The 12,069-nt window shown below is 36.4% G+C and overlaps 1 protein-coding gene across 3 annotated transcripts in view; it reads left to right on the top strand.

The window, feature by feature from the left end:
• LOC102570037 (protocadherin-11 X-linked) overlaps positions 1 to 12,069 on the top strand; it is a 1,294,105-nt gene that overhangs the window by 889,088 nt on the left and 392,948 nt on the right. For 2 of the 3 annotated variants that reach the window (XM_019487929.2, XM_019487928.2), the window contains one exon: positions 8,487 to 8,685. In XM_019487929.2, the coding sequence (XP_019343474.1) occupies positions 8,487 to 8,685 (199 nt within the window). Of the gene's footprint in view, positions 1 to 8,486; positions 9,728 to 12,069 lie in introns of those variants that run through there. The other variant, XM_019487932.2, reaches the window with a different exon arrangement.

The raw sequence follows: 12,069 nt of genomic DNA, 5'->3' as shown, positions 1-12,069 counted from the left end.
AATACCTTTTCATAAAAAATGCAAATTGTACCTTACTTTTGCATTGTGTTGTAGCTATGACTAATATATTGATAAATATTTTCTTTTCATTTTATGAAATAAAAATCCTACTTAGAATGAAGCAGCTCTATTTTTTTCTCATCATCTGGCCAGTCAACTCTATATGATTTTCCCACACAATTCTCCTCTGTAATTTTGGCAAACTGGTGTAATATCCTTCTTGCAGGCAGTAAGTATAGTTCCTAGAAAGAGAAGGAATATTCCTTTTAAAGGGATTAACACATGAAAATATTCTTGGAATAAATAAAGTCCTATAATTGTATCGGTAGAAAATGATTAATCACAGTGCAAAAAAGAGACATTTAGCAATTATTTCAATTCTGTTTGGGAAGAAGCACAATAATGTAAGACAGGAACTAATGTTAGACAGAAAGTGCTAAGGTTAATTATGTTTAAATCATCAGGACTGGACATTTTGTTTATGAGAATAAGCTCCCTGTAGTATTAATGTTGACTTTTACCAAAGTGTGGACCCTTGGGAAGTATTAGAGGAGTGGAAAAAAAGAGATTTTGTGCCAATATTTAAAAAGGTCAAACAGGGTCAGTTAGCTGGACATTGATCCTGGACAAAATAATGGAAAAATTAGTGATTACTAAGAAGTTACAGTGTAGTATACTAATGAAAGACATTCAGTTATTCATGCTTTTATGGAACTTGGTTCTTGTTAAACCAATGCATTATTTTTTATGAGAATGCAATTTTGGTGGAAAATACTGACACAATATAACTTAGGCTTCCATAAGGTATTTGACTTCAGCCTTGTCTACATGGAAAAACTAATGTACAGGAAACTAGGGTTTGAATTTACAGAACACTAGAAATGATTTTTCCATGTTAACTCTTCCATGTTACTCTATACTAACTGCCTTAGACCTGGCTAGCTATTTTTTAACAACATTCTATAAAATCAAAACAGAACATAATAAATGGATTAAAACCTAGGTAATTGATTAATCTTAGAAATCCTCTAATTAGGAAACTGTCATCCAACAAAGGAACCTTGTCCTTGGGTCCCAACATTATCTGTTCAAGGCCCCATGTTATTCAGAATCTTTAAGACCGAGCTGATAGAAAATGTAAAAACATTGCTGGCAAAAAAAAAAAAAAAATCAAATGATTCAAAACCTGTTGGAGTTTGATGAGGATTGATCAGTTTCAACCTATTGAATAATGATGGGGACAGATCGGTTGTATTGACTGACTGGAACATGTGGTACGGTGGGTGCATTTGAACAATATTCAGTATGGTTGAATACAGTCAAATCCAAGTGATATATTTAGAAACAAAGGACTAGATACTATTCCATCCTTTAGACACTTACGGCTTTTGTACATGCCACAAAATTGGCCTTTAAAGTGACTTAAATGCCCTTTTGCACTGCTTTAATGGTGTTGCTGTTTGCACACTCGACGGTGTATTCTGCTTTAAATTACTTTGTTACATAGCAAGATAAAACACCTCTGAGGTGTTTTAGTTTGCTACTTAACAAAGTGCAACAGTGCATGGGGCACTAGAAGCTGACGTGTTTGGGGCTTGGCAGGCTCTGTGTAGCTCAGGGGCTGTGGAACCCAGTGGCAGCCTGTGCAGGCAGGAGCAACTGAGTAGCAATGGGGGTTAACTCTTCCCTGCCTGCTCCCACGGGAAAGACAAGGTGGGTACCCACAATTAAACAGTGGAGGGGGAGCCTTGGGGGTATGCAGGGCAGGGAGGAGTACCAGGAGGCAGTGGGCACAGGAGAAACCAGGAATGGGATGGGGGTGGGATTCTTACCTTTCAGTTTTCCAGGTCCCTGCTGGCCTGAAGTGTGAGTGCTCCAAACTTGAACTAGCACTAACACTGATCAACATGCATGCAGTTCATGGTGTAAGGTGTAATAAGGCCCTAAGGTGGGCTAAACTGCTTAAGTGTGATTATATTCCACCGTGCTCAAATCCCTGAAAAATTGTTAATGAAAAACATAAATATGTCCCATGTACATTTTAAAAAATTTAATCTTGGAGCTAAGCTGACATCATGTTATAAAACAAAGTAAGCTAATGGTTTTTCAGTGACTTGGGAGCTGTGGAATAGGACTGCATTTAGGAATCTGGTAGGTGAAATAGGATCTGGCTCAAAGAATGGAGGTTACACTGATGTGAATGGTGGGAGAGGGGGGTGATGATGTTATCCTGTACTGTAGTGATTCTATAAGGAATAAAATGAAAAGGAGGATCGTGTGTGTGTGTGTGTGCGTCTGTGTGTGTGTGTGTGTGTATGTGTGTAGACCATTACTGTGATCCTGGGCCCAGTTTTGGTGGCCACACTTCAAAAAAATGGCACAATGTTGAGAAAAGAAGCACAATAATGATTCACAGTCTGGAAAATATGTTTTATTATGAGATATTAAAGAAGATTTGTCAATTTTGTTTACCCAAGAGAAAATAAAGATGTTACATGATCAGAGCCTACAGGTATATAGAGAAGAAGAAAAGGATAATGCAGTTCAATGGTTGGAAGCTGAAGTAAACAAACTAGAGTAGAAACTGACTAGACTAGATACATGTTTTAAGAGTGAAAATAATTGATCATTGGAGCAGCAGGAGAACTGGTCAATTATTTATCACTTTAAGGTCTTTCAAATCAAGGCCTTACAAATAATATCCCATAGCACAAACAGAAATTACAGGGTTGAAGCAGCAATTTTTGTTAGGGTTCCTTCTGTTGCATTACATAGACATGAGGTTCAAACTGAAACCTGGTTTAAATTCACACTATAGTTTAGCCAAAATTCACATTTGATTCAATGAATTAAACAGAAAATAACTAAATTAGTTTTTCACTAAATAAGGTAACATTACATTTTCAAAAACAAAAATAAGGCAACTCAAGGGATATGCTGTATCTTTAAAGTAATGACTTGTAAATATTCCTAGGTTGATGTGATATATTTGAACTCATAGGGCATGTCCAGATGACTGGGAACTTGCATTTCCCTGGAGACAAATAGCACACCTTGTGCTGCTGCTACTATTCCTGGGGGGCACCTGTGCTGTGTGAGCTCTAGCACATGGCAGGTAACCCCAGATGAGGTAGGGGAGACTGGGGTCAGCAACTGTGCTGGCCCCAGCAGCCTTACCTGGGGTCCTGGGGGCCTCCAGGAGCAGCAGCCACAGCACTCCTGCAGCAGGAAGCCTGGCTAGCTGCTGGAGTATGGCTCCGGCTGGCCAGGCTCCAGTTTTGGGTGGTGCACACTGCCACCATGTATGCCACCCAGCTTTTTTTTTTTTGGCAAACTGGCAGTGCAGGGAACACTAGCATGTGTGGTGTGGTGTCTGCAGCACCACATAGTGCACATCTGTGGCCGTCTGGATGCACCTCTACTGTAAATAAAAACATTTTAGAATTGCTTTGAGCTGGAAAATATATGTAAAAGAAGAGGGCTGGGAGTTGTATTGAAGCCCTTTCTATTTAACCTAGACAAAGAAGTAATGCTGAATTTCCTTTCTTGAGTCTAGCCATAGTGATTTCCACTCTCCCCGCCCCCCCCCCCCCCCCCCCCCCACAATTTTTGATGTTGGGTACTTTTGACTCGCATATATTTTGGTGTTTGTTTTTATGCAATTCTTGAAATTTTTTACTCTGATAATATTTGAAAACATGATTTGGTACTGTGCATCTATCTCATAGAGAAGTGGAACAAAAAACTACAGTTAAGTATTCTGTAAAATAGTACTTAAAATGGGAAGAACTCAGCTGGACATTATGACTTGATTCAGGCGCTTTTCTGGGCAGTGTCTTAATGAACCATTGGTTTTAATTGAAAATTATTACATAGTCAAGATGCTTTTGGTATGTATGTCACAATTCTCTGACCTATGAAAAGTATTAGCAAATGAAAAAGTGCATAATGATGGCAAAATAATAGGGTTTAGTATAAAAAAACGTTATTTTGTTTGTCCATTGGGAACAAAACATTGAAGAAAAGGATAAAAAATAATCCTTTCATTCATTTTCATAGTATCTTAGAGCATGTCTTTGAATAAACTGTAGTTTAAATCAGAATTGTCATCTAAGGAACGTAATTAATTCAACATAAACTAAAAATTACTAACATTAAAGTCTGTTTTTCCTTACAATCTTATTTTAAAGTGATATTAATTTGCTTCACTGAATGAAGATAATAAGGTTAATAGTTTAATACTACTCTGTTGGTATCTGCTTGTTTCCCCTATTATCTTTTTCAGTTTTTGATTATAAATTAGCTAACCCCTAGTGCATAATTCCAGGAATCATCCCACCAAATGTATAGAAAGCTATTTACTGAGACCCTTCTTCTATTATTCCCACTGCTTCAGTCTAATTATTGCTGTGAAAGATTGAACACAGAGTAGTTGGAGACTTTGATCAGTCTTCATATAGCTTTGAATAATGGGGGCAAAGTGTGTTTTGTTTTGTTTTTTTAAATAATTTGATCCTACCAGTGACAGGCTGCTTTACAGAGTGCATTCATTTTTAGTTGCTACATGACACCTCTGACAAAATTTGTGATTACCCTCATGATGTCTCTGGAAGCAAAAGTGATTCTCATTCTCTTTTCTCATCATTAAAAGCAAATTTAAATATACCAGGGAAATGAATTCAAAATGCTGCTCAATTTTTTTTTTAAATCTCAATTCTTTTCAATTACTGTAATTGTTTGTAGGTCAGGTGCTTTTAAATTCCTATATTAATATTTTCTAAAGCAAATAAAAATAAAGTGGGTTTTGGTTTTTTGGGGTTTTTTTTGCTTTTTTCTTTCAGTGTATGTTTTGGTGTGTGGGGGTTCTTTTGTTTATTTGTTTTGGTAATCAAATAAATAAAACAAACCATGATCCTTGCCACTTTCTGTGTTCACTCCCTTTGAAGATGAATAGAAAAAAACAAATGGAGTCTGAGGATATTTTGTGATCTTATAAATTGAAATTGAAATGCCTTAAGCAGGAAATTTCCAAAATAAATGTGACAGAAGATAGTTCCAGCTTTTGGCAAAATTTTATTAGTATGACTTGTTCCAGATTGTCATCCTGATGTCAGCATGAATTAAGGAAATGGCAGCGCTAGTACTATGAGAAAAATAACCATTTTCTCCTCTTATCTTGATACATTTCTCCAGAGGTAACTTCTTTGTTATCAGATTGTAGTATTGGTGTGTCACACTATGCAGGGACATTGTCAAATTAAAGACTATGGCCCACATCCTTAGTTTTACCTCAGCTGACTATCTAGCCCACATTCTTTTTAAGGTAGTTTCTTTTACTTATGAGACTACATTACCATAATTTAGGCAACTAAGCTCTTTAGAAATATTTTTCTTTCCAGTTCTTTTGGACAAATAATAGAAGTAAGCCTGGAGAGTTTCTAATCAATTTCATGCTCAGGTACTAACTCAATATTGCACTGTTTCAGCTATGAACAATGAGAAGTATGTATTTAAAAGAAGCCGTTTCCCCTGCCCATTTTTAATGCTAGCATCCATTGGATTAGTTTAACATTTTTTGAAGTTGTGGGGGAGGGAGGATTGTTCATTTTTGCTTTTTGCTCCCAAACTAAATTTGGGACTAACTTGGAATAATATCATTTGAAAATTACTCTAGCTATTGACATACTTTAGAAGAGTAGTTCATCTGTCATTTAGTATGACTTTGCCAAATAGATTGTGCTTCGGAGTAGGCTTAACCTTTCCGAGCATTTCTAGTTATATAGTACATTTCATAGAAATAGTTTCCTTGAGTTGCCAGGTGCTGTGGATCATGCCATGGATCACCATCCTTGATGAAATGCTCGTGAACGGACTGTGTGATAGGATCCACATTGAGAAAAACCGTGGCCAAACTGTGGTAATAACTTGTTTTCTTAATGATAGACTAAATAAGGATTTTGGACTAAGTTCTGCCTAGGGTTTTTTTTCCTCCTTCAGGATCTTGTATATTGGTACCGTATATAGTCTATTATACTATAGATTAGGAGGGAATGTATGTAAACAATAAAGACGAAAAAACAAAGGAGAAAAGGAGTATATGGAGAATTAAGGCTAGCTCAGAGGAGGTCAGGATGAGATTTTTTTAGTAGAGTTCCATCCTTTTCATGTGTAGTTGGCATGATTTGAAAATTCCTGGTTGAGTGACACAAGAATTCTTTTGAGTGATACCTTCTATTTGGCCAAAGGTTGGAATAGACATAGAGAAGGTTTTGGGTATTATAGTGCCCACCCTTAGGTTTCTGCGAGAGAAACATACAGAGCAGAATTAAGTAGAAGATGTAAAAGAGCTTGTTTAAAATTCCATATTTAAACCAAAACAGGTTATAAGAAAAAAAAGTAGAAATATCAGATGGAGCCCATTCAGAAAATTAAGACAAAAGAACATATCATTTCTGTAACCAGATCAGGATTCTGTACCAAGCTGGTTAACCCCATCAAGACTTGAGTAGTTATGAATATGCACAGTGGCATTGACTCTAGTTGTTGCCAGGGTTAGGAGTCTATGAGGGATTTGCTGCCAGGGTTAGATGACAACTGAGATGGGTTTTTCACTATTAACATTTGGATTAGGGGCCTAAATTGCCTCTCTGTGTCTCACACTCTTTGTTGGTCATTAGATCTTACCCTTGATCTCCAAATGCACCAAAGGTTCAATATCCACAGGACTACTTGCTGGAGACTTGTGGATTTCATGTCCTTCTTGCCTCTGTACTTCCAACAAAAGTAGTAGGTTAGTTTGCAAAGGTCAAATGTTGCAATTACTGTAATGTCTTTCTACAGCAAATCAAAGGCAAAGAACTGGTGCTGTATAAGTGAAACCATACTTTAAAATACCAGTTACTTTAGAAATTTCACTGTATTGGAAGGGAATTTTGTTGTGTATTATTGAATAAGGAGTGTGCTCTTATGATATATTTACATATCCCTGCCCCAGATAGTTGCTTCCCTCTGTTGCATATAACTCCTTAACTCTCCATGTGTGGTTAAAGCCCTTTCCCAGCCTGTATAGATAAAGATAAACTTATGATCTAAATTAGTCTTTGGTTACCTCTCATGGGAAGTAATAAACCTAATATTTACTACCACAAGATGTTCAGATTGCTTGAGAAATTCAGTAAAACTGAGTGACCAAAGCATTACCACTTAACACAAGGGCATGTGCAAAATTAATATAAACTATGCCGTGATTTTCTTTCGTCAAACAATCACGCATCAAGATTTTTTTTCTACACAATAATGCTTGTGAAATATTTAATCTGTTAAAATGATTGATTTACATGGCATTAAAGAAGATATGAAGCTACAAGATTAAAAAAATAAGGTGGAATCCATTTTTACAGAGAAATATCTTTGTTTATTGACAGTATTCATTAAGCTTGTAAACTATATTTTTTATGGCTACATTCTTTTTTATCTAGTATCTGAGTTCTAACACTATTAGACCCAAGCATTTTGAAACAGGTCAACATACAAAAAGGGCATGAGATTAATTAAAAATGCAAATCAAAACATATATTATTGTGGCAATATTTTAAATTGCCTTCTGTTTTGAGTCTTAAGGTTCATGTTTTCAAAGGCAAAATCATGAAGGCTAAAACTTGTTTAGTTGGGCTTATTTTTAATTTAGGCAAATTGATTTTTTTATCAATTTTCAAACACGCTAGGGAAAAAAAGAATTGGGCACTTTTAAAATTTGGCCCTCAAGCCAGCAATTCGTATTTTTGTTGTACCAAAGTCTTTTGCTTTGGCTACATTGCTTTTGTACTTTTTCCCTTCCAAAATACCAACCTTAGTAAAAAGATACAGCTATCTTCTGTACAGATTACATCCAAACAAAAAAGCATACTTATGAAATATTAGGAGGGAGGTATACCATTGGTGCTACTTTTAATTCATTTGTTTAGTTAGGGTTTTTATTTTTTTTTAATGTCATTGGGTTTTTTAACCTATAAGGCTTGTTGTTTGTTATTACTCTGATTTTGACAGATGAAATGGCATCACTTAGAGAAACATGTTGCTTTCTTCTGGCCTTAAATTATGGGAATAATTTATACTGGGAAAAATATTTTTTTGAAAACTCGAGATATAAATAGTGAAATAAATTGAATAACAAATGGCTGAAAAAACCCAACAAGTTGATCACAGAAGGCATCAAAGGCCTTTGAAGGTTGGCAGCATCTCTTTAGCATAAGGTATCTTTCATTTTGCATCCTGGTTTATAGTTTTAAAAATTAGAAAGAACTCTGCTGTCAGGTGAAGCTGGTTTGAAAGTGGAGTTACCCATTTATGAAAGCTTGAAATTGTGCACAATTGTAGGGAAAGTTAATGTGTCCTCATCAGATACGTGAAATAATACATTTCCTAAATGGGATGCATTAAGCAATTATTCAGATTGAAACCATATAATTTTCCTTCCTAACTTGCAGTCACAGCGCCGTGTCACATTTCACCTGCCAGACGGCTCCCAGGAAAGCTGCAATGACAGTGGGCTTGGAGACCATGAACCCAACAGCAATGCTAGCACATCACATCCTCTGCCACTCGGTTTCCCCCAAGAGGAGTACTATGAACAGGCTTCACCAAACAGTCGAACAGAGGGAGATGGCAATTCAGACCCAGAGTCCAGTAAGTGATGATATCCAGTCACATTTGTCCATAAATGTTAAAAGTATAATGTAGGGTAATTTAAAGCTGTGATTAGTTTAATGGGAAATGAAGACAAGGAAATAGGGCTTAGGCTGCTAATAGCTGATGTTTAAAGACAAAAGTAACAAAACACAAATAATTCTTATCATTCTGAATTGCTGGTTTGCACCTGTATTAGCTGTGATGTTTTAGGGTCCAATGTGCTAGACTCCTATGGTGCTTTTGGATTGGTTATCCCTAACAGTCTTCTCTATCCAATCTTAGTTTCCTGAAGGAATGTATAGCATTTAACATTTCCCCCTCCCCCTTCCTAATTTTGCATTCTGTAATCATAGTAAGACTCTCTAGGCAACATAAACGTCACTGCAGTTCTTAAAAGATTAAAGGTCCCCTGAGCTGCATTGAAGGAAACTATGGTGTGCAGTAAGTACGCAGAAAGCCACTGAATATGTTATACTGTTCAGTTATAAAACTACCAGTAGAAGCTGAGTGATGACTCCTGAAAGTCCTAGGCAAAACTGACATTTCAAGTTGTGTTAAGGGTCAGTTTACAACAGTGTATTTGACTTTAAAGAAAAGAAAAAAAAAGAGAAGGTAGGCAATGTCACTGTTACAGTTAGTTTCTTTGTAGCTATGACAACTTTTTCTGAAGATGGAGAAGAAAAAATGACACATTCTGCCATTTCACAATATAAATGAAGATCCTAATGCCTCCAACAATTTAAACAAAGACTGCACTTGAAATTTAAATCTTACTCAACAATGGAAATAAAGTTAATTTATTTTAATAATATCCTTGGAGCGCTTAATAACATTATTAGGCGATATTATGTCAGTTGTATATGGCATTTCTCAGATTTGTTTAATAGAAGTGAGTTAATTTGTAATGAATAATTTATTTGTGAACTTTCAGATTTTTCTGTATTGGCAAAATGTTCGTGGACGTATATAGATCTCTTTATTGTTGTTTAAAGTGTCTGTGGATTTTCTCACAAAAATGTTTTTATTTATGAATTGTTCACATATAATAAATTGAGGATCTTAAGTAGATAAACTTTGGAACTGTTTTGTCTAGTTTGCTTGACTTACATGGTACTTGACTAGAGAAAGGTAGTTAGCTGTGTTAGTCTGAAGTTAGGCAAAAGGCAGGGTAATGTGGCACCTTATAGATTAGCTCACTTAGAGGGGCATGAGTTTTCATAGTTTTCACAGTTTCATAGTTTCATAGTCTACTTCATCAGATGCAGCCTATAAAAGCTCAGGCCTCTCTAAATAGTTTACAAGGTGCCACACTGCTATGATACTTGAAACAATACTGAACTATCTTTGGTCTGATTTCTTAAGTACTGAACTAGTGCCATTGCAAATCTTGAGTTTTCCAGTTGAGTTTATTTGTTATTTGTTTTTGATAAATCTATAAATATCTGAAGTTAACATTCACATTTATGAATATTAACAGAAGTAAAGTACAGAACATGACTATGAAGGGTGTCACAAACTCAATAACAATGAAATATTTTTTTTAAAATTATGACTAGTTCATGTATCTTCTCTTTATTAACTCAGGCCTGTTATTTACACTTTATCAAAATTAGGAGTACATACAGGAGATAGTGAGAGTGCAATATACAGTTAGCCATGACATGGCTATAAAGGTGAAATTGATATATGAGAAATAATAGGGTTAGGCACAATACACAAATGCTACCCTTGCTGCTTAAAACAAGGCTCAAGTTCGGAGCTGTTACAGGTTTTTTTAACCCAGTTTCTGCAACTGTAGATCCGAGGAAAGAAAGGATCATTTAAGAGGCTTCTGAAATGTCAGGCGGAGTCTAATAATATCCACTTTGACAACTGAATGTCATTGACACATTGCACTACACAGGGATTGAGCAGACACCTGATTTCTTTTTGAGTGTGAAGCTTGCAGAAAGTTTAGTCACCTGTTTCAGAGCTTACTAATTATCTGACAGTTCAGTTTTAAACTTGATAGGAAGAATAATTAGTGTTTCTGCAGTGTGAAGATGCATTCTCCTACAACTTGTATCTTATTTCAATAACTTAACTGCCATGTATAATTGCTATGTGGCATGATGTCTTCAGTTGGAAAAACATAGCTGTTTGCATATCCTTTAACTACTCCTAGTATGGTATGTATCTAAGGGAAAAATGATGGCAGGAAATACAACAAAGTATAAACTGAGTTGTGCTTTGCATTTATACAGCGAAGACAACCATTGGAAAATAAAATTGTAGCATACTTCACTTAGATTACTCATTGGTGTAAATTAACACACATCAGTTGGGAGCAGCAGAATGTCTTGCTCACTGATCAGTGAATGCATTTGCGTTGTAATCTGGGAACTCATTACTCTGTGCACACACAGCAAATTCATCTGGCAAAGCATCCCAAGATATTTCTTGTTTAATAGCGGTGAATGTGGTTTTAGTTTCTTTTGATACACTAGAAGCCCCCTTGTTCAAATCTGTTTCCTTTTTTGCCAGAAGGTTTTATAGTTGATGTAATTCAGAATGACTTGGTAAGTTTGCAGTGGTTCCAGCTCTGTTTGTTTCAGTTATAGTTAAAAGTCAAAGGTAAAGTATTTGGTGGATAAAAAAGTATATATATTATGAAGTTAGATGAGGAGCACAGCCTTTGTTCCCTTTAAAGAGCTCTCTTTAATATGAGAGTTTTCCTAATTCATAATATTCTTTTGGATATGGGGCTTGGACATATTCTTTACAGTGCCTGGCTAAAGTTTTGTCCATCATCCTGGTGCCTGGTTATAGTCTGGCAACATGAAGACACATACTAAGGGTTAGAACTGAGTCTAACTTCTGTAAGTAGCCTGTGAGCACTTGTGATAAATGTTACCTCATACAGACATATGTCTAGAAGCATTTTGTCTAAATCCCATTCTTCAGTGCAAGTTATATACCTTAAGTATTGTGATGGGGGCACCTCTAGGGGCCAGGTCTCATGCCAGCCTGCCCACCTGTCTCTGTGGGGCAGTCTGCCCAGTCTCACCTGCCATGACTTTGTTGTTTCCATAAACTGATGGTATAAGAAAGGAAGATGCCCATTCCCAACCCCGATGCCAGGGGGTGCTATCTGCAGCTCTAAGCCTCCTGTACACTGCAGCCCACACCTCACAGATGGCATCTGTTACCAAATTTGCCCATTACTTTGGGGTGTGCTCATTTATTAGGGATAGTTTCTAGGGTCTTGGTGATTCTGTCAATGTGCTGCTTGTGTTGCTATACGGAGCTGTATCTCTCCCTTCTGCAAGCCCTCACCCCCAGTGGAGCTATCTTGCAGGACTCAATCTCAATGGGACTGGGTTCCTCCAGTCACCAAATCAG

Source organism: Alligator mississippiensis, chromosome 8 (assembly GCF_030867095.1).
Source record: "Alligator mississippiensis isolate rAllMis1 chromosome 8, rAllMis1, whole genome shotgun sequence".
NCBI lineage: Eukaryota > Metazoa > Chordata > Crocodylia > Alligatoridae > Alligator > Alligator mississippiensis.
This window is presented reverse-complemented; position numbering and strand designations above follow the sequence as displayed.